Genomic DNA, 27124 nt, shown 5'->3' on the forward strand with positions numbered 1-27124 from the left:
GAAAGGACAGGCAGCTCCCCCGGGTGGCATGGCAGACGAGGGGAATCGACAGATCCTGGAAGCCATTGCGGCTCTGCAGACGACGCTGGAGGTCAAGATTGACGCGGTGGCCATTGACATGGGACTGTTGAGACAAGATGACTGTGCCATTGCAGAACGTACCGGGAAACTGGAGGAACAGGTCAAGGAAATACAGAAGCAAAGGCACAAGCAGCCAAGGACATTGACGTTCTGCAACAGAAGGTCAAGCTCTTTGGCTCTTTGAGGACAGAGCAGAGGGGGCGGAAGGACGAGCACACAGAAATAACATAAGAATTGTAGGGCTGCTGGAAGGAGCGGAAGGGTCAGATCCAACCACCTATATCGAGAACATGTTGCTCAAAGATATAGGAGCTGGAGAACTCACGCAGGGGTTCACGATCGAAAGAGCGCACCGTTCCCTTGTCAGGCACCCACCTCATGTGCCCCGCCAAGACCTGTGATAGCCAAGGTATTAAACTATAAGGACTGAGAGATGATTCTGGCCTTCTCCAGGTCGGGAGGGGCAATACAAAGGGCGGCGGCTAAGATTTCAGTCTATCCGGATTATACCTTCCAGGTTCAGAAGAGGAGAGCCCAGTACATTGCGATAAAGGCCAGGTTCAGGAAAGCAGACCTAAAATACATGCTAATATATCCAGCTAAGCTGAAGGGGATATATAATGGAAAGGCCCTCTTCTTCGAAATGCCAATGGAAGCACAGGAGTGGATGGATAGTGTGCAGATCCGAGACAGCAGAACAGAGCCAACGCACCTAAGTGAGGGGAAGACACCTGGCGCAGACCGCGGCAGCAGGACTGATGCAGAACATATGTAGAAATTGCGTAATCGAAGTACTCATGCTATGTAGGGTAGCAATTACAAGTAGCATGGAAGCTATAAGATAAGTGATGAAGTTGCAGGAGCAAACGTGTGAGTTACAGAAACCTGGTAGAGGGTACGCCTAGAGTGGACTCGCTACCCCCCGAAGAAGTAGTTTAAGGGCTATTGTACAAGGCCCGCTCGTAGGGCACCAGGAGACTAGTCTTGAGACCAGGTTGAATGGAGTGGAAATGGGAATGTCCTTGCATGCATGGCATACCGGGACGAGTTATGTTTGAAGTTTGTTTGCAGTGGGGTGAGAGGGAGGGTCTAGGGTGGGAGGAGAAGAGCCTAGCACAAATGAATGCACGTTGCATTGCACTCTTACTAAGGTTGGCGACAGGTTGGTGGCCGCACTGACACTCTAGACATTGCTACGAATGGCGGGTACGATTGAAATAATGACCTGGAATGTCTGAGGGCTTAACAATTATGTGAAACGTAGGAGAGCAAGTATGTATATTAAGGGGAATAAAGTTGGGATAGCTTTGTTGCAGGAAACGCACTTGGATGCGCAAAAGCAGAAGAATTTGGAGAGGGCGTGGGGAGATGTGATGGCGGGCACCACATATTCGACGTATGCGAGGGGGTTCCTCATTTGGGTAGAACCTACTATACCATTTAAAGTGCTGACCACAAAGACAGACATTGAAGGGAGGATGGCAATGTTGCAAGGGATGATGGAAAATCGGGAGATTTGCATTGTAAACACATATACCCCGAACCACGATGCTACTGTATTGTTTAGGTCACTGTACGCAAGATTGGGACCTTATAGAGGTGGGCGGTTGCTCTGGGGAGGGGATTTTAATTGTACTTTGGATCCAATTAAGGACAGATCAAATGAGAAAGACAAGCGGCCATTCCGCCCCCTCCCCCCCGGCCAAGGTGCTAAACTCGCTATTGATGCACTTCCAACTGAGGGATCTGTGGAGGGTGAAGCACAGGGAGGATAGAGCATACTCTCATTACTCGGCTCCTCACAATGTATATACACAAATTGATTACATGTTCTCTGGGGAGGAGCACAAACTAGAATTCTCAGAGCTGGAGTACTTAGCCAGGGTACTATCGGATCACTCCCCGCTGGTGGCGAGGTGGAGAGTGTCCGCACCGAGACCGCCCAGCACATGGAAGCTGAGGAGCGAATCATTGCAAGATATAGCATTCGCTGAACATATTAGGGAGAGCACAGTGGAATGCTTCACAGTAAATGAGGGGAGTGTGCAGTAGGTGAGCACGGTCTGGGAGGCATACAAAGTGGTGATTAAGGGGGGGGGAATTATAGCGGAGTCGGCTGGGATACAGAAAGTCATCACCAGGGAACTGGAGGATATTGAAGAGAAAATGGGAGCATGTGAGAGGGATGCCAGACATGATAAGGAGCACATAGACAAAATAATTGAATTGACACCGGCATGCATTGCACAATGGGACAGGCTGGGGAAGTTTAATTATGAGAAGCACCTGGAAAGGAGTCACACGCAAGGGGATAAACCTTGGAGAATGTTAGCTTGGCTGTGCAAACGGAATGACACAAGATTCCCAATATGCTCCATTCGTAACACAGACCTAGAGGAGGTGAACACACAGGCGGGCATAAATGAGGCATTCTCTGAATATTGTAAGGCACTATATACGCAGATCCCCAGGGGAAAGAGGAAAGGGACATACAGGATGCTACCTTACCAACTCAATACCAGGACTTTCAAGACGTGTTCCAAAAGGAACAAGCGAATACCTTGCCACCCCACAGGCCCTTCGATTGCCAGATCGATCTGATACCTGGAGCCCGAATTCCGTGTGGCCATATCTACGCGCTCACCGAAACCTGAGAACCAACACCTGAAGACATATTTGAAGCAATACCTGGCCAATGGTTTCATTCGCCCTTCAAAGTTATCGGCAGCGTCTCCTTTATTCTTCGTACCGAAGAAGGAAGGAGAATTGAGGACTTGCATCGACTACCGTGCATTGAACCAAGTCTCCGTGAAGAACTGCTACCCCCTACCCCTGATCCCAGAACTGCTAGACAAAGTCAAGGAAGCCCAAATCTATACGAAATTGGACCTTAGAGGTGCCTACCATCTTGTGCGCATTAAAGAAGGGGACGAGTGGAAAACGGCGTTCCGTATCAAATACGGCTTACACAAATACCAAGTAATGCCGTTTGGCCTGTGCAATGCCCCAGCCGCATTCCAATACTTCATGAACGATGTTCTTAGAGAGCTAATTGATGTTTGTGCCTTAGTCTACATCAATGACATCCTGGTGTATTCGGCTTCTGAACAAGATCGTGTTAGGCATGTACGGGCCGTCCTTACCAAGCTCCGTCAACATCATCTCTACGCCAAGCTCGAGAAATGCTCATTCCACGTTACGGAAGTAGAATTCCTGGGTTTTATCCTCACTCCAAAAGGGATACGAATGGATGTGCACAAGGTCGATGCCGCCCTCAATTGGCCAGCTCCAAGCTCATTCAAGGGGGTCCAGAGCATGCTAGGTTTGCAAACATTTACCACCGTTTCATCCCAGTGTTCTCGCAAATTGTACACCGCCGATCACTTCGCGATTAAGGAAGTGCAACAAAACGTTTCGATGAAGGAAGCCGAAAAAGCCTTTCAAGAACTCAAGGCGAAATTCACCACCACTCCAATCTTACTACACCCACGCCTGGACCTTCCATATGTAGTGGAGACTGATGGTTCCTGTATGGCGATGGGTGCCGTATTATCGCAAAGGGACCCACACACCGACCAGCTACATCCTGTGGCTTTCTGGTCACAAACATTTTCGCCACCTGAGCTCAACTATGCCATCACGGATAAGGACTTGCTGGCCATAAAGGCCGCCTTCAAGGCCTGGCTACACTATCTGTTGGGAGCCAGACACACTATCACCTTGATAACAGACCACCGAAATCTACAATACCTGAAAAGTGCAAAGGCTCAATCTTCTCGACAACTGCGCTGGGCCCTTTTCTTCACAGAGTACGACTATGTGAGCACGTACCGACCAGGAGTAAAAAATGGCAAGGCTGATGCCCTTTCACGCATGGGCACCGATGAGGTGGTGTATATACCTCCTGACCCCGTGGCCATCATTCCTGGGGACAGACGTTTAGGCATTACAACTAATATGACTCAAGACGAGTTGCTGTATGAAGTCCAGCAAATATTAACTCAGGAGCAACTACGAGAGTGGGGTTCAAGAGGAGAACACTGTAGCGTTAAGGACCAACTGCCTTCTACAGGGATCGACTATTCGTGCCTGCAAAAGAACTTCAAGAACAGGTCATCTCGGAGACTCCCTCATGGAAGGCCACTCGGGAATTGCCAAAACCCTGGCCAAGGTGAAACAAAGTTACTGGTGGCCAATGTGGCGTAAAGATGTAATTCAATTCATCACTTCCTGTGGTATCTGTGCTCAGAATAAGTCATCAAAGCAAAGGCCTGCTGGGCTCCTGCAACCATTGGACATTCCCCCCAGGGTATTTAGGGCCGTTCCCCGTCGAATCCATCATAAACCCAGCCGCGGTAAAGCTGGCATTGCCAACCCACATGCGTACATCCGGTGTTTCATGTATCCCTCCTGAAACCAGTTCAGCCTGGAACCCGAGTAACCACCCCACCAGGGCCTGTGATAATTCAGGGAGAACCAGAATTTGAAGTAAAAGACATCCTGGATTCCAAGTATGTTAGAATGAAACTGTACTATCTAGTGGACTGGAAAGGATATGGTCCGCAGGACAGAACATGGGAGCCCAGTGATTACGTTCATGCTCCTCACCTGATTCGGCGTTTCCACCAAGAGTACCCCCACCAAGCTGGGACCAGACAGAAGGACCACCCTGAGAGGGGCCTTAGGGGGGAGTGCTGTCACGACTATCACCCCTGGCCTGGGAACTCGGGGCCTCTGCCCCTCGCCACAGTATTCCTGCAAGGCCCCAAGGGCCCCATCAAGCCCCTCTGGCACATGGCTCATATGGCAGGTGGAGTTTCCTTTGGGGAATGGACCAACATGGCTGCCCCACAAGGATCAACGTGGAACTGCATCATGCAGTCTAGCATCCAGGGCATGGTCTGCCCTCAAGGCACCTGGGATATCGGCTGGCTATTTAAGACACGCCCGAGCTGAGGCACGCGCTTCGCGTTGTTCTGCACTGGCGCATCACATTCACCAAGACCTGCTCGCAGCATCCTTGGCCAGCATCTTCAAGGAGAAGAAGAACACCGTTATTCCTTCTTACCTGTTCCACATCCAGCTCCTGGTTCGCTCCGGAATCTTCCCTGGAACTCGTCTTATTCCACGAGCAACATCCTAGAGAGGGAGACAAGAAGAGGACAATTAGTAAGCGTTCGTCTTCCGATTCCATCGCCTCCAGACTCCGCTTACTTACCAAAGCTCTCCTCGAAATCTCAACCGCCGCTCGGACATCTTCCATTCTATGCTCCGCTTCCATCTGGGCGCATTTCTTCCAGAAACTTCTCGGCTACCTGCAAGGAAGAATAGCACAGGTTAGCCCTTATTCAAAAAACGTTCATAGCGCCGCACTTCGCTCATTCTCTTACCTTCTCGAGCACTGCCCTCTCCACCAGCTCGACATCTTCATCACCCCTTCTGCATCAACGAGAGAAGGAGAAGGTCAACAGGGCAACAACAATTGCGGACACATTCTTTCAAAAACTAAAGACTTACCTCAAGAGTGGAGTCGCAGCTGGCCTGGACTCCCGGGCCCACACCAGTGAAGTAACTCGGTGGAAAGGTGCCCAGCCACGACACGCCCCTGCACAGAACGGCAGGACGGAGAGCGCACCTTATCGAAATACCAGATGAGGGAGGCTCCAAGGGGGTCGCAAGGGGAACACTTCGGAGCGGGCCCCGAGAGAAGGTGATTGCAGCTAAAAATGAACTCCTGTCTTCCAGAATAGACCTGCGGCAGCGCGAGTCCCCGGGGGAGGTGAATCCGTTCCAGAAGAGCTCCAGACCAGTCGAGCGGCATCCCCGTGGATTCAAGGTGAGCGTTACAGAACCACCTATCACAAATGATAGGATCACATTTAATTGAGATAAATCTATTAAACCAAATAAAAATATGACTTGGATCAGTTTGAATAAAGGAGGTCATTTTATTTTAAGAGGTACAAAGAAGGTAAATCTCTGATATTTGGCCATAGTGAGGTTAGGAGAAAATGAGAGGCTGACTGGTGCTATTAAAGGAGTTTCAATCTTTATCCAAGTCTGAGCATATAACAATTGATTTTCAAAATGAAAACACATCACCATTTGTCTTAAGGTAAATGCTCTGTGAAATAAGGCATCAGTAAATTTTTTTAACTCTTTTTATTAATTTCCATAACCATCACAGAATTTAAAACAAAATAAAGACGGCAATACATTCCCCACTCCACGAAATACAACATTGACAGATATAGTAAGGGAAACAATGGCATTGTGTATTGTACACCAGACAAGAGTCCCGTTACTGTTGGAGGCTTCGCTCTGAGCAGATAGCTACATAGGGTCCCCAAATGTTCCTCGGCCTGGTGGGCGGGTGGACAGAGGCACTGTTTTTAGTCTCCACATCAAGGCAGTATAAAATGTCTGAATTCCACTGTTCATATACTGGGGGTCGCCCCCTTTCCCACACCATGGCAACCCTTCTTTTTGCAAGCAATAATAGAAGAGCTAGAAGACGCCTAACGTGCCTTGGCAGATCCTTTGTGTACCCCAACAAAGCAACCATGGTGGAAGGCAATACCTCCTCCCCAGCAATCTCACTGACGGTGTCAAAGACCTGTGACCAAAAACCTTGTATAAGTGAACAGCACCATGCTAAAGGCATGAATGTAGCAGGTGAAGCTCTGCATCTCTGGCACGAGTCCAGTGTCTCAGGAAATAATTTATGGAGGTCTGCAGGGGTTAGATAACACTGGTGAAGAAATGTAAAGTGGATCAGCTTAAATCTACTATTGACAGCAACCTTTGTCGTCTGCGCACAACAGAACCACCAGATGTCATATGAGATTTGAATACCAAGAGCACTCTCCCACCTACTGCAGGAGTCATCTGCCCACCCCGCCAATTTGTCAGTTATGCTTGCGTATAGCCTAGACCCTAGTTTAACCCCATTCCCCGTTCTAATCACCCCAAGCAGAACTGGGGTGATGGTGGGGTTTCCCCAGGGAAGGCGGGGAACCGATCCTTCAGCCCACTGCGTATCCTGAAATACATGAAGTTATTGAGCGCTGACAGACCGCCCCACACTCTGAACTCTTTCAGTGTCAAAAAATGGACCCCTAGCAAACAGAACCTCTTGCGTGTCCCTCACTCAATTCTCTGCCAGGCTCCACACGCGATTTCAACAATGTTGCGGGCCCGAGCTTCACACTGCGGCGAGGTGAGAATAACTGCTCTTAGGAGTGACAGCGCAGCCATCGCTCTCTCAATCTGAACATGCTACCTGTCCGGGACCGGATCATACCAGTAAGCAAGGAATGAAGCTTGTGCTGCAACCCAATAAGTCTCAAGGTCAGGAAGTGCAAGCCCAGCCCTTTCCAAAGGAGCCACCCACTTGCTCCAGCGCACTCATGCCTGTTTCCCCTGCCATACAATACCCCTAATTAAAGCTTTCAATGGTTTAAAAAAGGCAGAGCGAACCGATATGGTCACCTTAAGGAAGGTGTACAAAACCCTGGGCAGAATTACCATTTCTATTAACGAAATCCGACCATATAGTGACAGTGGCAAGTTCTTCCCAACTGACTCTTCAGTTTGGGTTAATTTTGCCCCATAATTTTCCGCAATACAACACCTCCTTGGACCGTGCAAGCATGACTCCAAGATTATGAGTGCTTTCAGTCTGCCACTGGAAGTTCATCCCATCCCAGAACATGTCGGTTCGGTTGGTTAGGGGGAACAACATCGACTTTGCAGGGTTAATATTGAGTCCTGAGTAACGCAGAAAATCCAAAACATCCGCCATGACCGGAGCTAAATTCGTTTTCATGATATTTATTAAGCAATATGAAGTCATCGGCGAGAGTGATCTCACCAATTTGAGTGAACAAACTGATTCCCCTGTGAATGTGTGTCACGTCCCTCGGGGCTCCCGGTATCCTCAAGGTCCCCCCCCCCAAACCTCCAGTCCCCATACCTCCACTCCTCCCCGTCCTCTTGCCCGGATCCGGGACCCACGAGTGCTTTCCTCGACTCCCCGTGTGCCAGGGTGGGTGTCAGCAGGCCGCCCGCTCACGAAGACGCCCACTCCAATGGCGTACTCCGTGGCGGTTGCGAGATTGGCCTCGCTTCCGCGTCACATGACCAACGCCTCCCGCTCACGTGTTACTAAAGCACGATTACGTGATGCGGGTGCAGGTCACGTGACCGGAAGACATTCGTAGCGCCAGTATTTAAACACCCGCATCATAACACTCGGTGCTTCACAGCTGTTTTTCTTGGACACTGTTTGGTGCTTCGTTCGTTCATGTTTGGATCGTGTGGAAACTGATCTCGGTTTGCATTACGGACTGTTATTGGATTTCCCTGACTTTTGGCTTTTGGATATTTGGAACTCTTGTTACGGATCACGGACTGCTTTTCGGATTTCTACTTGCTACATACCTTGGTACTACGTTTCTGGATTTCCTTGCCTGGATTCTAACTGCAGGTGGGCCCGGCACACGCACCTCCACCTATCCTCCTGAGCTCACTGTCCTGTTCCGGGAACAAGACACTGGTGGGTCCCGGAACCCCTTCCATAGGTTCAGATGAATCTCCGCTGTCACCCATTGGTAAAACCGTTCCACTTCTTTGTTGTTTGGCTTGTGGATGTTGTTTTGGCTTGATACTTAACCAGTGATTTTATTGCAGTGGTCCAGGGGTTCCCAGAAGTCAGCGGCTCCGGAAGAACATCTCCCACCTGTGGCCTCAAAGGTTGTATAGAGAGTGATTTGGACTCTCTGTGTGGCACTTGTGGACAGAGGTCTCTTCAGCCTACACGACAGTCAAGACACAACAGTGTGCCTAGGACTGACCAGGTCCACCAGGGGGCCAACGGCAGGGGCAAACAGAAGAGGAGAGAGGGCAACCCTCTCTTGTGCCACTTCCCATCGTAATAGGGCCAAATACTCTACCGTTCACACGTAGCCTTGCCACAGGGTCCTTGTACAACAGGGAAACCAGCGATTTAAACTTCTCCCCCACGCGCCTAAGAACTGAAAATAAGAAAGGCCATTCTATTGAATCAAACGCCTTTGCGTATCCCATACAAGGTGGACCTCCCGGGAATAAAACCTGCTAGGATACATCTGGGCATTAACGGGGCAAGTCTGTTTGCGAGTGCCCTGGCCAATATCTTGTTATCGAGGTTAATCAGCGAAATCGGCCGGTAGGACGAGCAGTCCTCCGCGCACTCCCTGTCTTTAACAGCAACATGACCACGGCTTTCTGCATTGATTCGGGGAGACATCCCTCGTCCAGCGCTTGCTGATACATGTTTAGCATGTGGGGGACAAGGATTGTTGCATATGCTTTATAAAAATCGTCCGAGCATCCATCTTGGCCAGCGGCTTTCCCCGCAGCAAGTGCTTTAATGGCCGCATGTTATCTCTTGCTCAGTCAGCGGTCTGTCCAACAGGTTTCTCTTCTCTTTAGCCAACCATTACAGTCCTACCTGATCCAAAGAATTATCCAGTATTGACTGGCTCACCCTGGTCTTGGAAGAGTATAGCACCCTATAATAATTGACCAGCGCTCCCACAATCTCCTCATCTGTCTGTAAAACATCCCCTGCTGGCAACTTTATAGCTGTGACATGGGACCATGCGGTTTCCATCCTTACCGTTCACGCCAAAAGCTTCCCCGACCATTGCCCCTCACCATACTGCTGCACTGCCACTTGTCGATTGAGGAATTTCACCTCCCTCTCTGCCGCCTCCCTGAACAACCCCAGCTCTTTATGAAAATGCGCCTGGAGCCCAGACTCTGTGAGTAACTTTGTCTCCACTTCCAAGACCTTCTGGCAACTCTCACTGGTGGCTAAATCAGCCCATATACCTTTGAGGACCTCTACCTCTTTCGCAATACATAGCCCCCGAATCACACACTTGAAGGCCCCCCAAAGAGTGGAATAAGAAGCTACAGACCCTTTGTTCTCCTGGAAGAAGTGACCTATGCCCTCCTGGACCGCCTCCTGAAATATCAAATCACGAAGACTCTTGTTTTTGAAAAACCAACTCCTACCTCCCTGCCACTTCTCTGGAATAATGATTGAGGTGACTACTGGGGCATGATCATAAAGTGTGTGCGCCAGTATAGACCAAAATGCAATCCAGCCTTGATGCAGAGCCTGTAACGAGGATCTAAAAGTATAAACCTTATCCTATTGGTGGCGGTCCCTCCACACATCTACAAGTTCCCCAGTGGCACAGATCTGCTGTAGCCTATGCGTGGCCCTGGTGGTTCCCCTACTGCCCCCCCCCATCCTACTCAAAGTGGTGCACATAACAGTGTTGTCTCCAGTGAGTCAGTATTGGGGCCATAGTAATTAACAAACGTGAACCTTGTCCTTGTACCAGCCCTGTGAGGATCAAGGCCCTCCCTTTTCTGTCCCTAACCACCTCCTGGCACCGGAATCCTAATGTACCCCTTATGGCTATACAAGTACCCCCCGAGTAGCGAAAATAAGAGGAGAAGTATCTGTGGCAACCTCAGGACTTGGCAAAAGTAGCCTCCACAGAGGGTGAAACGTGTGTCTCCTGCAGGAAAGCTACGTCCACATGGTGTCCCTGTATATATAGCGAAACCTTCCTGGATTTGGAGGGGCAGTTCAGACCTTGTACATTTCATGTCATACATGTGACTCCCTTATTAGGCATGTGAGTTCAGGAGAAGCATCCTAAAGGCAAGGGCAGTGTAGGGGCCCAACCATCCCGGTAAAACGGGACGTCTCGGGACGAAAACCAGTAACCCAAACTCTTGAATGCAGCCAGACCATTCCTCTCCAAGGATAACTGCATCACCATTGCCAGAGCTATTACAGGGTCGAGGCTGGACTACTGTAATGCCCTCTTTCTAGGTACTTCAGCCAAAAACATGGAAAGGCTACAAGTCATTCAAAATAACTCCCTGTGCGCCGCCATTGGTATTCCTAAAAGAGAACACATCACTGCCGCCAGGAAACAAGCACACTGGCTCCCAATCAAAGAGCGAGTACTCTTCAAAGTCCTCGCCCTAACCCATAAGTGCGTTCACTTAACTGCTCCCACATACCTGTCTGAAAGGATACACCATACTGCATCCACTAGACCAACCAGAACTTGTTAAACAAACATGCTCACAGTTCCCAAAATCAAGAGAGTCCGAGCAGGAGGTGCCAGCTTCCCATACCTAGCAGCCCTACAATGGAACTCCCGGCCACCTTCCCTACAAGCTGAAAGCTCACACCTAGCATTCCCCAAAGCGGTGAAAACTCTGATCTTCACCTGAACTCCACCCACTACTTCCAGCTAAGAAATATACCTGTATTACAAAATGTACATTGTATTATGTGTAATGAAAAATAATGAATGATGTACAGTACTCTTACTATCATGTGTAACTAAGCCCCATACAAGTTACATCGCTGCGATGCCCAAGGGCTGTCTGTGCGCTATACAAATGTAAAAAATAAATAAACACTTCCCCAAATTCCAACCCACTTCTCGGTGCCCTTATCGGGCGCCCCAAGTTTCGCTCGGATCCCATCATTTCTGCTCCCCATCCTCCCTCAGCGAAATAGCACATGTGTATCCTTCCCGTAACCAGGCCAAGTTCCACCCCGTCCCCTCCATCTGCCCCCAGTCCTCCTGATTTGGAGATATCCTATCAGGACCATTAATACATGTGGAATGTCTACCGTCAAGAACAACCTAAGAACAATGCATCAACCAACATCTAGTGCCCCCTTCACCCCACCAGCAACCCCAACTGCCAGTTAGACGCCCCGCACCCAGATTTAAAAAACAGAGCAGATGCATCGGAACCTCTCTCGACGTTTAGCCATCCCCACCCGCCACGAAGGTCAATGCGTGCCTCGACTGCAGGTTACACCAGCCTTTCACAAGAACCAGCATTTAAAGAAACGCAAGTGCATAGCAAGAACGTTAACCAAGGTCTCTGGTCTGAGGCTTGCACAGGCCATTTCTGTTCTTCGTTGCCCACGCATTGCCGTCCACAGAATCTAGGAACTCACTTGTCTCCTCCAGAGACTGGAGAAATAAGGCTTTCCCATTATGTTCAACATACAGCTGCTTGGGAAAAAGCATGGCGTATTTGAACCCTTTCTCCTTGAGTCTCTTCTTCACCTCGAAGAGACTCGAGGCAAAAGGGAGGTGGGGGGAGGAGGCAGAGGCTGGAGGCAGGGCGACGCGTCACTCTCCCCCCGGCCAAAGCCGCTCATCTCCAGGAGACCGTGGGGGCCTGGTAAGTTCACCCCCCCTCCTCAGTTATCAATGCAGGCAAGAGGAGGACCATCCAAGACACTGGGCACACAATCCCTCGATGAAGCAGCTGATGGTTGACTAACAATGAGGAGGGGGGACAGACCCCTGAAGTGTAGTTAGGAAAATACATAGGCTTGAGGAAAATCCCCTCATACCCAGAAACTGAGGAGTCCAGAAATGTGACATATGGACACCTAAAACACAGATACGACCTGGTGAATTTCTCAAAATGTGTATACATTTTCTTTATTACACCCCATCATTGCCTAAATGCTTACTACTAATTCCTTTTATTTATCTTTTCCTTTCATCTACTTCACATCTTCCATGCCTACCACCCACTCCATTTCTGTTCCACATTTCGTTTATAATGTTGGTGCTCTCCTAATTTCTCTCAAGCATTAACTGTCCCATTTTTCCTTCCTGGCCACACGATAGAGAAAAACACAATAAAAACGACAAAAAACGAGTTCTTTTCCAACCCTTGTCACTTCTGTTCTTTACGTGGGTACATCCTTGAGTTTAATTAAGCTGTCCTGTTAGAAACCAAATGGGGACAAAAGTCATAATACAGTAATGGACAGAACGGTCCTCCCCCTTTGACGAGCTCTCCCGTGGCCTTGCTGCTGTATTATTACTGCATGTGATGAGCTAGCGATGTCTGTGCTGTGGGTCATAATACAGTAATGGACAGAACGGTCCTCCCCCTTTGACGAGCTCTCCCGTGGCCTTGCTGCTGTATTATTACTGCATGTGATGAGCTAGCGATGTCTGTGCTGTGGGTCATAATACAGTAATGGACAGAACGGTCCTCCCCCTTTGATGAGCCCTCCAGTGGACTTGCTGCTGTATTATTACTGCATGTGATGAGCTAGCAATGTCTATGCTGTGGGACAATATGATGGTGATTAATTTTCATTTTCCTGAAATGCGCACAATGCTTTCCTTTTCCCCTTAACAATTGACTTGGGGTTGCTGGTTGTTGGCAGACCTGCATGAGCTGTCATTTCCTTGACATTTTCCCCTTGTCCATCTTTTTTGTGCTGTGGCGTTCCTGCAAATTAATGCTGCTGCCTCCCTAACCTTTCTTGAGGCTGAGACAAGCGCAGGTGATGTTAGTGCGTGCAAGTGTGAGATCTGTGTCCCCAAGTTTGCCTAGCATCTCTTTCACATGCATATCTGCTTCTATTCAATAAAAAGTTACACATCTAAACTAAACGTTACATTTCCAATCATCAAAAAACAGTTACACATAAACATTACACTTCAAATAACCAGAGCCCTGTGTACATCTCATTGAAAAAGGATACTTTTCTTCTTGCTGCGAGCTGTTTTCCCAGTCCCATGCTTCATCTGTACCTCTTGTCCTGTACAAAAAGATACTCTTCAGTGAAACCCTTTCTTCATCTCCCTCTCTTTTACTTGTTTCTCACCTGCTTCTCCTTCTCTTCACCTATACATCCATATTTTACCTCCCCCAGTACTTACCTGCCACCTCTATTCACATACTCTTCCCTTCTACAAGTGCCCACCTCTTGAATGTTGGTCCTTCTCTTTGCATTGCTACCTTGCCCCAATGATGCTACACAAAATAATATCATCTCTAATTCCATTAGAACATTGAAACTTCCATTCAGAATATGCAAAATGTGTTACACTTTAATACGTTCATTTATTACTTGCTGGTCATTACTGTTTTGCATACTGTGCTTCCTATAGGCCTTCCTTCCTGCCCTTTAATCTTGTGTCCAGTTAAACGCCTTATTTCTTTTACTTGGTCTTGGTCTGCTATTATTCTCTTGTTGCAATAGTATCGTCTGCCACAGTTGCCCCCTTTCCCTCTCAGCCAAAAAGAAAAGATGACAAAAAACAAATCCTGGTAAAACACAGCTTTTGTCCCTTTAAGCAATATACTCCCACCCCCTCTCGCCATCACATCTTTGAAACTTGTTCATAGCTATTTGTCCATTTCTCCTTCTCTGTGTGTGCCTTTCCCTTGAACAAAACAGCTGTTAGTATCGTGACAATATGCCTTTCATTTTTGCCGGGCATACCTGCTGTGTGTGCGTTTACTGTGAAAAACCTTCACACCCTACTGTAATGCTCTTATGTCTTCCCTAGCTATAAAATGCTACCATAAATTCTGTAAATAAAAATCAATATGCTCCCTTGAAGTGGGCCCCCCTCAACGTGATCCGCCCCCCTTTTTTCCTATGTGTGTGTATCTGCATTGCTTTGCTGCCTGCAATGGCCTTATTTGTCTGCGATGTGTGTTAAATTCACGGCGCATGCGCTGGACACTATGATCTGGCGCCTACGTTCATATGGTTATGCACTGTACTGTGAAGGGTGTGTCTCCCCCGCCACCCCCTCCCGTCTTGCCAATTTCCCCTTGTCTTTTGTGGTCTCTTTCTTCTACCTGTCGCTTCTGTGCGCAGCTAAAATATGTCCTTTTTATATCTGTGGCTTCGTTATTCCCATAATTTTCCCTTTCTGCGTCATCGCAGTCCTATCTTAACTATGTGGAAACATTCCTTTGCAAGCCTGTGATCGTGAAATGCATTTGAACCTTTCTCCATAAATCAGAAAGCAGTGTTCCCCTTTGCGTCGTATGTCTGCCGCGTGTATTCTTTAAAGTTTTCAACTGATTGCTAGTAACAAGTGCTTGCGAAAAAGCCAAATGTTTTCTGCGCAGTGCCTGAGTAAGAAAATAAAAATAAAAAAATGCTCTTTAAAACCCTCTGACACGGTGCCAACCTTAAAACGGCAAAGCTGCTCTGGAAGCCCAAATAAATTGTTTAACCCAAACGAGGCCTGCACATCCATTTGCCCCATCACCCTTAACGCATTCTCCCTTCTTTCCCATGCTCATTACAAAAATTCCTCCATGTTAAATTCCTTCCAATAAAATATCCACCCTCCTTCTTCCCGCCAATCCATTACCAAAACAACATTGTTAACCTATATATTCTATAAACCTTTTTAATACAAGTAACCAACCAAATAAATCCTTACTCTAGGGTAGCATTAAAATGCTTTTGGGGCAATTAAGTGCCTACAATAATATCCATATTTTCCATAACATGTCCTTGGCCTTGTTCCATTGCCACTACCTACCAAAAGTTATTTTACTCCTTCTATAAAATGTTGGCTCTATATTCACATATCATTTGTATTCCCCACCCATTCCTATACCGTCCTAGATACAAACAAAACTGCTGTTTATCAACTCAGCAGAAAAGTAAATGTTTAAATCTTCAACAAAAAAAGATCACTCCAAAGCCCACTTATTTTCTGCTTTCCAAATCACACCTCACAAACCCCCATGCTCTGTCCCAGCCATTTAAATCCCACATTTGGCAACATTCCCCTCCGCTTTTCCCCAATGCAGAAAGTCACATTAATGTAGGTCGCCATGTAATTAAAGGTGACACAATGTATTCCTATGTTGGAATTCCTACGTCTGCTGGTTTTCGCATGCTCCAAAAAACTGCCAAAAACAGCCAAAAAACTGTTTCTTTGTGTGCTTGTTCCATGCATTACACTTGAATTTGCCTAGGACAATGCTTAATACCATTTTCCATTTGCTTCATTGTATGTCATGCTGCACAAAACATGTGTTGAGAACTCAGCTGCATGCGCACTAGCTTTGCGTGCTACATAAGCCAACTTTGCTTACTTGAGTTTTTCTCCACTTCCCTTCACTGCGGGCCCCCGGCCAGCGCCTGTTGGCAAGAGTATACACTCTGAAACTCTAAGAAAAAACTGTGTGGGTGTTGTCTGCTTCTCAAAAGACAGCAGCAAGCTGAGCCGGCTTTTTAAACGCGGAGAACAGAATATCTTTACAATTGTTTTTACCACTTGACGCACAATTTTATGCATTCCACCACTATTAAAATACACTCACACAACAAATACAATAAACACACACATCACTTTAAGCTCCACCATAGGCAAGTCCATCATTCTTTCACATGCTTCTCAAATCCACTCCAATAATGGGACATTTTTCTCATTTAATTGTTAGTTTTTTTTAAAAAAATCATTTTGTAATACTTATACCCCTCAATATGTTCTCCACCAAACTCGTATTGTGATCCATAGTGGAGCACAATACATTCCTTAAATGCATAAATGTTAAACCATTTCTCCCCACATAATAACAAAAGTCCTATTCAATAACCTCATTTGTGACGTCACAAACCCTACAGCAAGGCAAATAAAAATAGTGAACAGCTTCCCCTTCAATACAAGTCCGCTTTAAACACTTCCCTAACACACTGACAAACATAACACTACATAAATAACTATCCGTGGCCACCATCCTGTCTTATCTAACCGGGAACTCCAATAATTCTCCAATAATTTGTGTAGTCCTCTTTTATCTACTGCGTCGCCTGTAGAGGTCTACCTCTGTGAGGAAAAAACCAAGGAACTCACCTGCAATGATAAGAGCTAGCTATTCTGCCAACCTTATGAGGCAAGCTAAAACGCGTATCTCACAGGAAATCCAAAATGTAAGAAAGCGCAGAGTAGAGTGGTTCGAGAACGGGCACGGGCAGTCTCTGGGATCTTGGTGGTGTTGGCGGTGCATCCTGTTGGCGGTGCATCGCGGAGCTGCAAGGGGAGCAGCGTCATTAGTAAAACGGGACACATCGCGCATCTCCCCCCGCTTGTGAACTAGTGAGGGAACTAGTATTGCGCTCTCCTGCCTCATAACCCGCGCTCCTTGCCTGTTCACTACCTGGTTATTACTGGCCTCGCTGGCCATCCTTTGCCAGAGTTCTCCTGGCAGTTGGAGGTTTCAATAGAGCCGGAGTACACGCTGAGTGGGGGAGCACTTGCACATGATTGCAGGACACCCCATACACAGTAAACAAGAGCACACAAGAGTGTTTACCTAGACACAAGTGTCTCACTCTACAGTTACAACTTGCTTTAAATACTTACCTCCAACCACCAATAACCGTAATCAAAACTGAGTCCTTATCTCCCATTCTCTCGCTACTGTTTATAAAGCGTTTACTATTCTTCTGTGCATGTCCTTACAAGCTCTAGCATTGAGCACACTGGGTTCCACCAGCCATTAAATTGCAAGTATTTACCAGCAGACCACCGGAAGCCCAAGAAGCCTCAAAAGGGGGTTTGCCGACGTATTACTGGTGATCTTTTGCGCTTGTAGCCATTGAACACAGCAGGGCCGCGGGGGCAGGAAAGGAAAGGACAAAAGCTCGAAGCTGTTTAAGAACAATATAACAGAAGCTTAGATCAGCGTAGGGTGTAAATGCTCACAGTTCCTTCCCTCGGACCTTCGGTATTGAAAGGAAATCCAAGTCTTGAGGCCAGCCCCCCTTGGGGACCGGGGTTCTGGCAGTGAAAGACTTGGGCAGTGTGAGGCTATAAGTGGATTCAACATAATGAAATAACGTAGCTCGGCGCTTCTTGAAATGACAAAAGTACCTGAATGGAATGGGTCATATCTTGAGCCCCTAGCACAATTAACACCTGGAACCTCGACAGTAGGTGATACACTCCCTGCACCACATATTGCCTCAATAACAACCATGGCCCAAATTCATGCTGACGATTCACAGCTGGAAGAGGGAGCAGCCAGAAAAGAGGCACAATCAACATTGTTGGAGACGTGGCCTAGGGGATGATGTTGAATGAGAAATAGACCTTATTTGGTCCTCATTACAAATGTCACCAAGTATGGGGGAAGGTTTACATATTCCAACGACAACGACAAATCAAGGAAGAACCCCGGTTATTTTGATTACTGGTGAAGAAGACACACCCCAATTGCTAGATTTAACATCGGATCTAGAAAGAGAAGGGAACTGACAGAAGAAAGTAATCCATCATCAACAGTGGATGGGAAAACTAACAACCTTCATCCCAATGAATACACTCTCTCAGCACTAAACTTTGTGCTAAACTCATTAGTCTTCTTCGAACTTCTGAAAATGAAAGGTCAGTCCTAAGCAGGGATACTCTTGGAGCTCACCAACGAAACGGCCAAATGCGATTCAACAATGGTAGGACTCAGCAATGCAATCAATTCTATCATTATTCCAACCACAAAAGAGGTCAGAATTTAAGTGGCTAAACAAGGCCTAGATATTTCATCAATTCAGGGATCGCTAAATCTTAGGAGTAATGAGGAAAAAACAACTCAACGTCAACTTCAAGACCTTCTGCGGCTTATAAAAAAACAGCTGCCTTCTCAGGAAGAAGTGGAGGTGGAAGGAAAGGATAGGACCTCAATGTTTGACGACGCTGCTCTTTCAGGGTCTACACTGGAAGAATTTAGCAGATTGGCCAACGTTGTAGAAGAGCAATCAGAGACAATCACAGAGGCCCCCGATACACACCTTGAAGGGCCACCGGGGAAATTAGATGAAACAAATTTACCCTGGATCGCAAGCTGGCTGCCAAAATGATAGAAGAAGAAAAAAAAATGAAAAAAAACAAGGAGGTAAAAAAGGGATTAAGAACGGCTCCTCCTCAATCAAAGAAAGAACACAAAAAATCAAAAAGATCAGAGTGTTAAAAATACTGGACGCGTTCTTTCTTGAAAAACATTCTATCATCCTCAAATAATGATTCACCAGCTGTAGAGCAAGAAGAAAACCCCAGCACATCCATCTCTGAAGCACTGTCGTCCTCCAGTCCACCTAGTAGTAAACCCTTAAACCCAGGAAGTCGCCATAAGAAATCAAGGAAGAACCAACATAAGAGAACGCACGACCAACTGGAGATTGTAAGTGTGGTTGTGGGCCTTCAAACTGAATCAAAGGAGAAATTACCTCAAAACCCTATGTCGTTTCTGGGAAACATCGCTATGGCGGAATCTGGAGCAACAACTAACCACTGGCAAGAAACAAATAAGCCTGGCCACGCAGAATCAAGCCTGAAGTGTGGGCTCCAATATTTATGCAGAAAAAGTCAGTGGCTCTGAAACCGTCTATAAAACTGGCGCCAATATTCTTGAATCCGAAAAAGAGTGAAATAAGATTGTCTCCTGTTGTGCCACTGATCCCATCACCCACAGTGGTTCTGGATCTGGGCCCAGGGAAATGTCACACTCTTCCGGGTATCTGGAATGGCACCGGGAAATCTATGGTTTATGGTGATTGATCAGGCCCTGGATTAGGTAAAAAAGGATCAACCCCTCCAGGGCAATAATCGACCTGGAGAGATTAGAAAAGAGGAAGATGTATCTGACTTTGCAAAGTCGAGAATTTGGTTAAAAATGTTATCAAACAAACAACACCGATCTCTTAGTAGATCTGTGATTCTTGCCGTATTTAAAAAGGTGAGAAATCTATTTTTATTCTCGATAACAGATATAGAATATGGGAGATTTAAAAGCCCATGAGATTCCTTCTTTGTGGAAGTATGCCTTAATTAAAAAAAGGCTCAGATGGCAATTTTGAAGGCAGCTAGTGACCTAACGACAAGACCCACCTGTGGACGTTCCTTTCGGACACACTCGGAACCAAGAACCTGCCAGGGATGACATTCAAAGACAGGGAAGAGGGCCAGAGGCGACCCGCAGTGAAGGAAAAATGAAAGACACTGGAAACATTATCCAAGAAAAAGTTTTAACCATCCTTCCTGATACCTTATCCCAAGTTCTTAAGAGCTTGGGGTTGGATACCCAGCAACTTTAGTCAGAAAGGCCTTCACGTAGTGAGTTGGAACACAAGGGGCTTCAGTACTTTTAAATCAAAAAACATAAGAGAACACCTATTTAGTGTAATGGATGTTCTATTATTTCAGGAAACCTGGCTGGTAAACCCTATTGAGATCGAGGGATATACAATTCATCGTCTACGAGCCAGGCAAAAAACAAAAGTCGGGGGGGAGGGGGTCTCCTGTTGGCATTCAAAAATCACACAATAAAGGCCATTACTGCGATTTTCAAAGACGCCATGGGAATCCAGGCGTGTAGAGTCCACCTAAACTTCGACATTCCTGATCTGGTAGTCCCCTAAATGTCTACTGGAACCCTGCCTGCTCTGAACTTCAAACATTTTTGACTTTGTTAGCGACGCTATTGGCAAAAATTAAATCAGAAATGGGAAATGTCAATATAGTTCTGGCTGGGGATCTTCAACTCTGAATGTGTTCAGTCGATAAAAGGGAAAGACTTGTCGGTTGCTAGGAAAAACTTTTTTTTTAAAAAGGGCAAACCTGGACAGATTTTATGGACTCTTGGGACTTGAAAATGTTAAACGGAAGCTCAAGGGGAGATACTGCCCCCATTGCAACATGGCATCGAAGCAAGTAATTTTCTGTTTTAGACTATATATTTGTCTCCCTGGGCCTTTTTTTCCTCATCTGTCTACTCTGGAAGTGAAACATGATAGGAAAAATCACGTCTTGAGTTATCATTTTTGGACCTATCTGCAGTATCATCAATTGTACATAAGCAGAATCTGGTTGGCAAAAAGGGCAAAATCAGACTTGTAAAATATAGACCAGATGGGAATCCTTTAAACAGCCAACTGAAGAAAACTCCAATCTCGATTTTGCAAGCACAATGTCAACCGGACAAATTTGTTAACTTTATTTGCTCCACCCTTACTCCAAAAGAACCAACAATGACAAATAAGCAAAACCATACACATAGTTTTGATGAGGAAAATTGGATAAAAAAAGGGAGGTTAGAAAGTGTCTTAAGAAGGTTACAGACACTACATCCAGATTTTGAGAATTATAGTTTGGAAGCTAGGAGAATAAGACAAAACTGTAAGCATTGGTCAAGAAATCATAAGATGCAACGGTTGCATAAAGACTGGGAATTAATGTTGAAGTTAGTATCTGAGGGAAACTCTAGTTTCTGGTCGGTGGTGGGCCAACTGGAATCGCAATCTAGTAGTACGCTGTGTAATTTAGTATCTGAAGCCGATTGGATAGATCATCTATCAAGCACTTTCAGGGGCCCTTGCGAGGACCAAGAAAGTATCTCCCTGGGTGTTCCATGGCAGATTTCCTTCAATGAGGAGGATATCGTTGAGATAATTGTCAACTCCTCGTCATCCAGAGCTGCTGGTCCGAAAGGCCTCACATACCAGGTCCTTAAAAACTATCCAGAGCTCTGGTCGAGGATTTTAAAACAGCTATTCTTAGAGATCATCAAGAAAAGGCAGTTTCCCCCCTCATGGAAGACTGCGCTGATTATACCGTTTTTCAAGGGGGGCGATCGGTTAAACCCAGTCAACTACCGTCCGATCGCCCTCCTTGATAAAGAAAGCAAAGTCTTCATGAAGTTGTTATTAAAAGAGCTACAAATCTGGATGGAGTCCGCAGAGGTCCTATCCCAATTTCAAACAGGTTTTAGACGAGGACTCTCCACAGCATTACAATGGCCTAGTCCTAAATTTGGCCAGTGAATTCACCATGGGGAAAGGAGAAGCACCATTATATGGAGCCTGGATAGATTTATCCAAGGCTTTTGACCAGGTTGACAGAGCACTGCTCTGGAATAAGCTCAAGAATTGGGGAATTCCAGAGACGTTACTTGCTATGCTGATAGAGTTACATAGGGACACCTCAGTGAGGGCTCGTCTTGACGATCAAGGGCATCTGTCTGAATTGGTCAGGGTGGGGAGAGGAGTGAGACGGGGGTGCCTGGAGCCACCCCTATTCTTTAACCTATTTTTGGCAGATATGGGTGAATTCTTGGAATTGTCTGTATTGGTCAGCCTTGAGTTAAACAGAAAAAAGATTCACTGGCTGGCCTACGCAGATAATATTGTCCTACTAGATAGGATGGCAATAGTTTTGCAGCGATTGCTGACCAAGTTGGGAGAGTATGCTAGCTTAAATGGGTTGGCCATTAACCCTTTGAAGTCAAAGATATTGGTCTTTAAGCACCTATGGAAAAAGACCAACTTTTCAAACTGGGTCTTAGATGGTCTAAATATCCCACAGGTGGAGGATCTAACATATCTGTGTTACAAGATCTACGCATCTCCAGCTACGCATAAAATGGATCTGGATAACTTAAGTACAATTCTGCAGATTGTACCTCAGATGAAAAAGCTTAACGTTCAATATTCCAAATTCTCTATCCTGCCCATTGTAAAATTTTACACAGCAAAAATAGTCCCAGTAAAATTATACGGATTAGAAGCGAAGCTGTGGCTCTGGAACATAAACTGGTGCACAGTAGAAGGCTGTGTATGGAAGGTGGCCCTCAGTTTACAGATGAGCACTCCTACCTGGAATTTGAATTAGGCCTAAAGTCACTTAGCTGTCTAGCTGATTGGAAACTGATCTCACTTTTCTGGGAGATTATAATCTCCCGTACAGGCACATTGTACAGGGATATTAAAATACACCTTGAACACTCGAAATCCAAGATCTTGATTAGGTTGGAAGAGAAAGTAAAAGAGATTCTGGCGAAAACCATCTTGGATTTAGAGACCCTGATAGTAAATCCACAGAAAGTAAACTGAGACTTGGAACTGCCTGATTGGATTGAAACAATCGCTAAAGTGTGGAGTTCAGTCCCAACAAATACGTTCTTGGCAGCAGATACAAAGTTGGGTTATCTCCCACGCTATTTGGTGAAATTTCCAGATAGACAGATTAGATTTTTGAGAATAAGATTGAATCTACTACATACTGAGGAGGTATTTGCTAAGCGTAATCAAAGGGAAAAATCCAACAAACTTTGTAAAATATGCGCTATTCCATCTATCCAATCCTTATGTCATCTATTAATGGACTGTGAGGGGACCTGGAATGTGAGATTGGCTCTATTTAGAAGATTTGTACCTCGGCAGGAGGGAATTCTCTCAGGGTTTCTATGGGATAGAATGATATCTGGCTATGAAATGGCCTTGACCTCCACCGCTGTGCAAATATTGAAGGAATGCAACTTTATAACGTGAATAAATCTGACGGGGCTGGTAGTATCACAGCATTGTAAAAATCTAAAGGTTAACACATTTCTCCTTCTGTACTAAGCTTAGGTAGGGGGTTGTGACCTCCTATTCGGTTCATTTTAGGTAACTCCTCCTTGATTCCTGGGCTCATACTTCGATCTCTGCCGGTCTGCTGCAGCTCTTAGACTCGCTGTCACTCCCCCAGCCTGCCACCACAGCCTGGCACCCCCACCTTCTGCTCTCCGGAACAGGCAGAAAATGGAGGGGGCTACGGGAGGGGCACGATTTGTCACCGAAAGCACAAGCAGCCATCGCTCTGCTACGACTTGAAGTGTAGTTAGGAAAACAGAGATAGGCTTGAGGGAAATCCCCTCATGCCGAGAAACGGAGGAGTCCAGAAATGTGACAAATTACTGCTTTATTTAGTCCAAGCAGGGAGATGCACACAGATTCTACAGCTCCAAATGCACTCTCAGCTCATTGCAGGCGGGCAGTGGGGTTTTGAGCTTCCTTGCTCTTAGATGAAATGGGATTGGGTGAACAGTACAGTCTATAGGGGACAGATAATTTGATTGGTCTGGGTAGATGTGGTAGCTCCACCTGGCACCACCCCCAGGTCAGTGCCAGCCTTTTCAGTTTAGGAAATGTACCAGCATGTGAGTAAAAATGATGGGTGGGGAAGGTGAGCTCAGAGCGCTGCCTGCTTTCTGCTATTGTTTCACCCCTCTGACTTCCCAGACCTTGAGCAAGGACACACCATCCTCCATCTTCATGTTGTGTTGCATTTCTTTCATCTTCTGTCTTCAGTTTGATGGGAACTACCTTATCTGTCTGAATGGGCTTTGTTCCACAGCTCCAGGTCACGTGTTCAGGGATCGTAAAAAAAATATTTTCTCTGCAGCCATTTATGAGGGATTTCAGCCTTTTTGTCCTTGCTGTATCTTTTCAGCTGATTCGAGCCCTCTTCCCCAATGTCTTTGGCTGGACTGGACATGCTGTCAGACCTGTTTTGCATCTATCAGAAAAGTCAGTGTATCAGGCCTAAGCCCTGTGTTTTGAGCTTTCCCAGTTATTTTCAATGCAACCTTGGCTTCTATTTTGCTGAAAATCGCTTTTTCAGTGTCGGCAAGCAGTTCATGTGTGTTGTTTTGCACCTGGCTAATGTCTCTGCGGGTGTGTTCAGCCATGTCGCCTTTTCATGATTACTTTGGTCATGTCATCCGGGTATGGTCTGTGGGGCTGCTTCAGTGGGTGGCATCCATCATCTTGGGGGTATGCTTGGGGGGAGGGGGGTTTGAGACCCCCTCAACACCCCCTACGACACTGGAGGGGGTTTGGGCCCCACAGGGCAGAACTTGGTATTGTGGGGGGGTCCACCACTCTAGACACTCTTCCCCCTGCAGATCTTCTCGCCGCCCTCACGGCCGCCTGTAACTGCGCACAGGCCTCTGGATTCCTTGGACCTCGGGTCCTCAACACATAAAGGGTTGGCCTCTGTGGTTTGCTGCCTCGGCCCTGAGTGCACACCGCTCTATCTCCGACCTCCACCTTGATGTCAACGTTAATTGCGGTGTAGCGCGGTCCGCAGATCGGTGCTGTTCAATCAGGCCGCAGACGTCTCCACAGTGAAGCCCGTGACTCCCAGATCGGGTACAGACAGGGCGGTCGCCAGAGCAATCCGCTCGTCCCTGCCATGCGGTCCTCACCTTGACCGCCACACTTGGCCAGCAGCATCAGCATAGGCTGCCAGGATTTCACAGCGGCCTCTATACGGCTCGACCCCAGCCAGTGCCCCATCCGCTCTGTGGGAGGCACTCCCCCGACCGTGCCGGCACAGCCACCTTGCTTCTTTCGTGCCGTCAGCTACCAAGGTTCCCCCGCTTCAACGAGCCACCTTCTGTCACAGGACTGGTGCCCCTCCATCAGCTGCCGTCTTTGGGGCTCGCCTCAGGGTTCGAACCCCGCTCCTTCGCCCGGCTGGGTTTTGATCATGATAGTTTGGCAGCACTTCCAGTCTCCAGCACTACGCTAGCGTCCACAGGCTGCAGGGACCCCAGAAATCACTGCACCGGTTCCTCCAAAAATATGCAAGAAGCGCTGCGGGGTTCCAAATATTTGATGGCACAGGATTTTATCCAGATTTCGAGTGGGTAGTCCGGGAGCTCATGTTGGAGCGGCCATTTTGGAGCACCCCCACACCACCGTCCTCCTCGGACATCAGTACATTTAACACCACCAACATTCTTGGCGAGTTCAAGTTTATTTAAAGCAATTGTAGGTGTTTTTGGAGTATACAGACAGGTTTTTTAAATAAATGCTGTGGGAATGGGCTTGGGTATCATAGATAAAGTATAAAACTGTGGGGCAAAGTGTCATTTTAATGGACCATCCTGAAATTATATCTTATCCTTGATAAAGTAAAAGACAAACATTTCAATGCATACTTAAACCATAGATTGTCTTTTGATACTATGGGACTGTTGTTTAAGGAAGGACATGTAAAGGATGGGGCATATGTAGGAGCCTTTGGAACCACCTGTGCTTGTCTGATTTTTATGCAGTGGTACGCTCTAGCTTGGTTTGCTGCACGTACCGAATCAATGCAGTGGGTTATCATGTGGACGACCAAGATACTTTATTGAATACAGCATTCCTCACTGTATCAAAGGCTACCGATTCGGGCAGCAATATTTGAAAAGCATATTGTTTCTGGCCATAGCTTTGAGCCATTGCTCTCTCCCCAATGTTGTGGTGCTCTCCTCTAACCGGAAGGAAAACCAGATTAACATACTCATAAAGCAAATTCCCCTCTACTTGATTTTTGATGCCTCTCATGATCTTTTTAGGAACTGAAGAAGACCTTGTCTATGGGCATGTCGTTTTCTGGAGTGATGGGACCTGCACTGTATTTGAGTGTTAGAATTACCAATCCTGCTTCTGGTCTTGGTATAGTGTATTTGTTCCCCCGTGCAAGACATTTACCTTCCCAAGTGCTGGTCACATGCCGTACAGAGCATTGCACAGATTCCAGTTGGAGCTGCTTGGTAAATTATGGATGTTAGCCATGACCTTTAAATAGGAGAACTCACCATAGGTAGGCATGTGGCATGAATATTTATTTTGAGTCTAGCAAATACATCATATGCACATGTCCTTAAAATGTGTTTGCTCCCTTAGATCCCTATTTATCTGCCGTAATAAAAGGAGGACATCTCTTTGTTCTCATTGGAGGCACCGCACCTATGATATACAGATATGTAAACATGAGTAAAACATGGCAGTACAGCCCCCCGCCCCCTTCTGTGTGGTTTGAGTGTGAGCTGTGGAAAACAGGCACTCTTAACTTCGAGCCAATGCACCTACTGTAGAGTTCTGTCTGCATCTCTGCCACGTTTCGAATCCCAACATTACTGATTCTGTCTTTCGTTGTTCTAAGGTTGATTAAACAGTACTGTTGTGGTGAAATATTATTCAAGCATCAAAACAAAACTACATATATGTTCTTTGTTAGTGTTTGAATGACTAATGATATTACTTTTATTGTTTTAACTGTCCCTTTCCATCATTTTTGCCTTACATCAGCAATTTCTTTCTTCTTCAGAAAACATTCACCCCGAACATTATCAGCAGGAAAATAAAAGAAGAGTAAGTTGCTGCTCTATTTTGCGTGATCTTTGTGGGTCCTCTCAATGCTTCAAGGAAGGCAGGTTTGTGCATGGCTTATTATGGGAAAGCACCCAGGTGTGAAACCATGCCAATAAAGGGAAGCCCCAAGAAATGTGAGGACTAGTGGACCAGTATTGGAGGGAGGGTGGTAGGACAAGAGGGGGGGGGTCATTC

The 27124-nt window shown here is 46.6% G+C and overlaps 1 protein-coding gene across 3 annotated transcripts in view; it reads left to right on the forward strand.

Moving 5' to 3' along the window:
* The window catches only part of POLR3D (RNA polymerase III subunit D), a 244833-nt gene that overhangs the window by 64143 nt on the left and 153566 nt on the right, over positions 1-27124 (forward strand). For all 3 annotated transcript variants that reach the window (XM_069617751.1, XM_069617753.1, XM_069617752.1), the window contains exon 3: positions 26886-26929. In XM_069617751.1, the coding sequence (XP_069473852.1) occupies positions 26886-26929 (44 nt within the window). The remainder of the gene's footprint in view (positions 1-26885; positions 26930-27124) is intronic.

This window comes from Ambystoma mexicanum, chromosome 10, assembly GCF_040938575.1.
Source record: "Ambystoma mexicanum isolate Mex_15411 chromosome 10, UKY_AmexF1_1, whole genome shotgun sequence".
In the NCBI taxonomy this organism is placed as follows: domain Eukaryota; kingdom Metazoa; phylum Chordata; class Amphibia; order Caudata; family Ambystomatidae; genus Ambystoma; species Ambystoma mexicanum.